This window comes from Syzygium oleosum, unplaced genomic scaffold (genome assembly GCF_021117445.2).
Source record: "Syzygium oleosum isolate NSW1041296 unplaced genomic scaffold, Sole_v2.1 Sole_v2.21, whole genome shotgun sequence".
NCBI lineage: Eukaryota > Viridiplantae > Streptophyta > Magnoliopsida > Myrtales > Myrtaceae > Syzygium > Syzygium oleosum.
The window spans coordinates 2,648,150-2,652,791 of record NW_026607505.1 but is presented as its reverse complement, the minus strand read 5'-3'; the positions used below and the strand labels follow the sequence as shown (position 1 = coordinate 2,652,791).

The following is a 4,642-nucleotide window of genomic DNA, read 5'->3' as shown; positions in this document are numbered from 1 at the left end:
AGGATAAGACCGCATTACAACACACACCGCCCCGAACCAACGGCTCAAGATTCGGGGCTAGACAAAGTTTTCATTACAAACGAGTTTAGATTAGCAAATTGAAACAACACTAAGCTCCCACGCAGGGGAGAGAACATAAAGCAAATAACAATACTAATGGGAACCGCCCTACTCTGCAGGGTCGGCGACACTTCCAGAAGATTCAGCTTCTTCACACGTCAGGATAGTACATATGACATTCTCCTCGAATAGCTTAGCTATATTGTCGATGGCCGCCTCTTCCTCATATAGCATCTTCGGAGGCCTGGGCAACATCTCTTTCAATAGAGGGAGTAATGGGCCTCGACAGCCTTTTTCCACTCCAATATGTCCGCCATGGTCCCCCTGACCTGTGCCTCGGCCTCCATGGTTGCCCCGGCCTCCGTCTCTACCTCGACCTCCACGGCCACTTCAGCCTCCAACGTTACCTCGACCCCTATAGCCGCCTCAGCCTCCGCGATTACCTCGGCCTCCATCATTGCCTCGACCTCCGTTGTCCCGACTTTCACGGTTGTCTTGGTCTCCATTATCTTCGCTTCTCTGATACCCTAAGCCTTCCCTCTTCGCACCTTTTCCGGCTTCGATGGGTTTCCGAATCCCTTGCCCATGCAATCCAAGGCCTTCCCCGGGGTTGTACCCATTTGCGAGCATAATTTGTCCAGCTGCTAGAGTTGGCTTGGACAGTTCAGGGGTGCCCATGAGCAAGCCAACGGGAACGTTGACCATAGATACCAATTCCAGAGTTTGGAAACTGGATTCCTCTTTGCATTCGGTCTCCACGTACGGGATGGCCGTCTCGTGAAAGACTTTGAAGTCTGTTTCTCCATGTACTGTAACAAGCTTGCCATCGACCACAAACCGCACCTTCTGATGGAGATTAGAGGGTACAGCACCCGCAGTATGAATCCATGGTCTCCCTAGTAGAAAGTTGAATGCACTTGGGATGTCTAGTACCTGAAAAAGCACCAGAAACGTCATGGGACCGATCAGGAGTTCCAACTCTATCTCTCCTATTACTTCCCTTCTAGTGCCGTCGAACGCTCGTACGGGATTTTTGGCAGTACGCATCTTCCCTAGATCGACCTTTAAGAGACGGAGAGTGGCCAACGGGCATAAATTCAAAACGGAGCCATTATCGATCAATGTCCTTGCGACCACCATATCGTGATGCTTAACCCAAATGTACAAGGCTTTATTATGATTCCGGCCCTCTACCGGAAAGTCTTCGTCCGCAAAAGAGATTTGATCCTTCAACAGGATGGTCCCCACAAATTCTTCTAACTAGGCTTCGTCGATCGTCTCCGGGACATGAACCTCATTAAGGACATTTAATAAGGCATCCTTGTGTTTCTCAGAAGATTTGAAAAGATCCAGGAGAGAGATTTGGGCTGGCATTTTCCGCAGTTGGTTTACCACGTTGAATTCACTCGTTTTTATCACTGCCAAAAATTGCTTTGCGTCTTCTTCAGTCACTGCTTTTTTCTCAATTCCTCCTGCAGGTACATAGCAACGACCTGACCGGGTGATAGCATCCACTTCATCCGTTTCGTAATCCCACGGACCACCTTAGTATCGAAATCCGGAGGGGCTTCAAGGATTATGACCCCTTCTTCTTCCAGGGGTGGCAGCTCGATTACAACTCGCATCATATCCTCCCTGCCAACCTGGATTGCTGAGAATTCTTCAGTTGCGAGATCAATTATCACTGGCTCGACATCCTCCACCTCCTGATCACTAGCATAATCTTCATCAGATAAGTATATCACGACCGGTGTTGTCATGGCGACTAATCCCTGTCCCATATTAGCACTTCCAATTACCCCCATGCTCATCGTTCTACGAACATAGTCTAATTTTTCTTCCATCGTTACATCCTTTCCTCCTTCATGGTGTCCAGCTAGCTGAAGAATTTCGTATAGCCTTGGGATGTTCACCATGAAGGTTTGTTTGCTCACGTTCACTTTTCCGAACACCACATTTACGCCCTCGGCATGGTCGGGCAAAGGATTTCGCTTCACATTGGGTCGCGCTCTCTCGAATGATAGAATTCCCTTGTCCAACAAGTTTTGAATCTTGATCTTTAGTGCAAAGCAATTGTCCGTGTCATGCCCCATTTCCCCCCGGTGGTATTCGCATGTCTTGGTCATGTCAAACCCAGGGAACCTTGGAAGATTGTCCCTAGGTACTTCTTTGGCTACCATCCTCCTCTCAATGAGCATGGGCAATAACTTTGACAAGGATTTTGGCAACGGGGAGAATTCCCTATGAGAAAATCTCTTATTTCGATCATGCCCTTGGGGCACATGCCCTTGTACGATTGATGGCTTTTGTGGGGGTGCTGAGAAAGACTTAGACGGCTCTTGGACAAATGCAACTTCGACAGCGGTTTCCTTGTTCTTCTTTGTTGGGAATCCTTTGCTATTCCCCGCGGGTATCCTCCCATCGACAATCGCCCATTCTACCCCTTCGCCCACTTCCATCAGTTGGGAAAATGTTTGATATCCAGAAGTTAACATTCCGTGAAAATATTCAGGTGGCAGGGTTTTCAGAAAAAGTTGCCTCATCTCCCTCTCGATCAGCGGGGGCTTCACTTGTGATGCCATCGTCCTCCATCTTTGAGCGAAGGCCTTGAAAGGTTCATTCCTTCTCTTTTCTAGCCGAACCAAGTCTTCTCTCGTGGGGATGATTTCAGAGTTGAACCTGTACTGCTGAAGGAACTCTTCGGCAAGATCTTCCCATCCTGTGATCGTCTCAACATCCAGCGCAATGAACCATGACAAGGCAGGGCCAATCAAGCTATCTTGGAAGGTCTGGATGAGGAGTGGTATGTTGTCGGAATAACGAGCCATTTTTCTCAAGTAATACTTGAGATGAGTCTTAGGGCAACCGGTGCCATCATATTTCATGCTAAATTCCGGTTCCTTGAAGGTTTCGGGGACTTTCACTTTAGTATACGGAGATAACTTGTCAACCCCTCGCATCGCGTACCCTTGAAGAACACAGAGTCGTTCCTCCATCTTGGCTAGGCACCTTGCGCTTTCCTCATCGAGGCGGGAGATAGGCTCCTCCCTTGGAACAGGGTCCAGATTTACAATGATCGGCGTGACAGAAGGGGAATATGATGCAGTCCCCTTTTCAGGAGGATCCGTGGCATGTGGATCAATGGCTAACGGGGGAGTATGTCCTGACGAGGTGGGGACAGAAGCCTCGGTGGCATGTGCAGGCGGAGGATCCTTGAGTTTTTGACTTATTTCGGCCATCATGGTGGTAAGTTGGGCCAGTTGGTTTTCCATGTTGGTCATGCGCGCATTGGCTTCTTCGCTCTCCATTCTGACTTTTGCACGGGTTTGGATCGGGGATCTCCTTTTAGCAATCTCGATTATCTTGGTGGAACGGATGCACTAGCTAAAGCCCGGTTGTGACGACTACAGGAAAAAGCTCCTCAATCTCGATTTCACTCTCTGCGCGTTGATTGAGCTCGAATTGACAAATACGGACGGTTCGTAATCACCTGAATCATAAATAAGCAAGCATACATAAGCACATGATTCATATAGAAGACCGGTCCATGACAATGGTCTAGTCGCTTTCATTCATTAAATTGTTCTTAATTGAGTAACACTCCTAAACTTGAAAAGTGAACTAAAAATTGAAAACTCAAAGCTCCTAAACATCAAGCTAATAAAAACAAAATAAGATAAAATAAGAATCCTAAGACAGATGAACTAAAAACGGAGTGACTAAACCCGAAACGACAAACTCAATCTATCCTACTCCTCTTGATCAATATGCGAATGGGAAGCCAATGCTCGACGCAACTGCCTATTCTCCTTGGCAGCACGCTTCAAGCTTTCTTCGGCTTTCTCTGTTTTCCTCTTAAGATAGTTGATTTCTGCTTGGCGTGTTGGCTTCTTTGTCACGTCCGGGATCTTTGGGAGAAACTCGTTCGGGATCTTATGCCGACAGATGTATCGGGCCGTGGCATAATAAGTCTTTTCTTTCCCTTCGAGCTCGTCTTCGGACCAATTTAACTTTGAGCATGGCAGCCGAGCCAAGCCTGTTCAGCGTGGCGAAGCTCTCTTTTGTAATCTCCTCCCTTTCGGGTAAATCGAACTTGTAGCAAATCTGGCTTCAGAGGAGGTGGTAGATCCTGGACGACCCGATATTGGCGGGCCACTCGGAGCGGGTAGTAGGAAGTGATGCCGGTGATTCCCAGTAATGGGATTAGTTCATTATTGCCATAAGAGAGACGTCCCTCGCGAAGTCGGAACCACTTAGCTTGCCATAGGAAAATCTTGGTTTTCGGATTTTTCAACAAATTTACCCATTCTGAGAAAGAAATATTCGGAGTTCGATCGTAATAATTCTTAAATGCCTTAATAGGGTGATTAGACTCACTAATGTCATTGATATTCATGTGAATACCAAATTCACTTGTATGAGAGAAAAACCAGATTTGTAAAAGCTCGACAGGAGCACGGAAAACTTTTTCTTCATTTTCTTTAAATTGGGTGAGTGATAAAAATGTTTCAGCCAAGATAGTGTTGACAAAGCTAACTCCACCACATACTTGTTTGACCATCCATGCAACGGAAGGATCAAT

At 47.0% G+C, this 4,642-nt stretch overlaps 1 protein-coding gene across 1 annotated transcript; it reads right to left on the bottom strand.

Annotated features, from left to right (window-relative positions):
* Positions 1-1,508: 1,508 nt before the first annotated feature.
* On the bottom strand, positions 1,509-3,368 carry LOC130140747 (uncharacterized). The gene has a single exon (XM_056321041.1). The coding sequence runs from the start codon at positions 3,366-3,368 to the stop codon at positions 1,509-1,511; it is 1,860 nt and encodes a 619-aa protein (XP_056177016.1).
* Between the last annotated feature and the right edge of the window lie 1,274 nt (positions 3,369-4,642).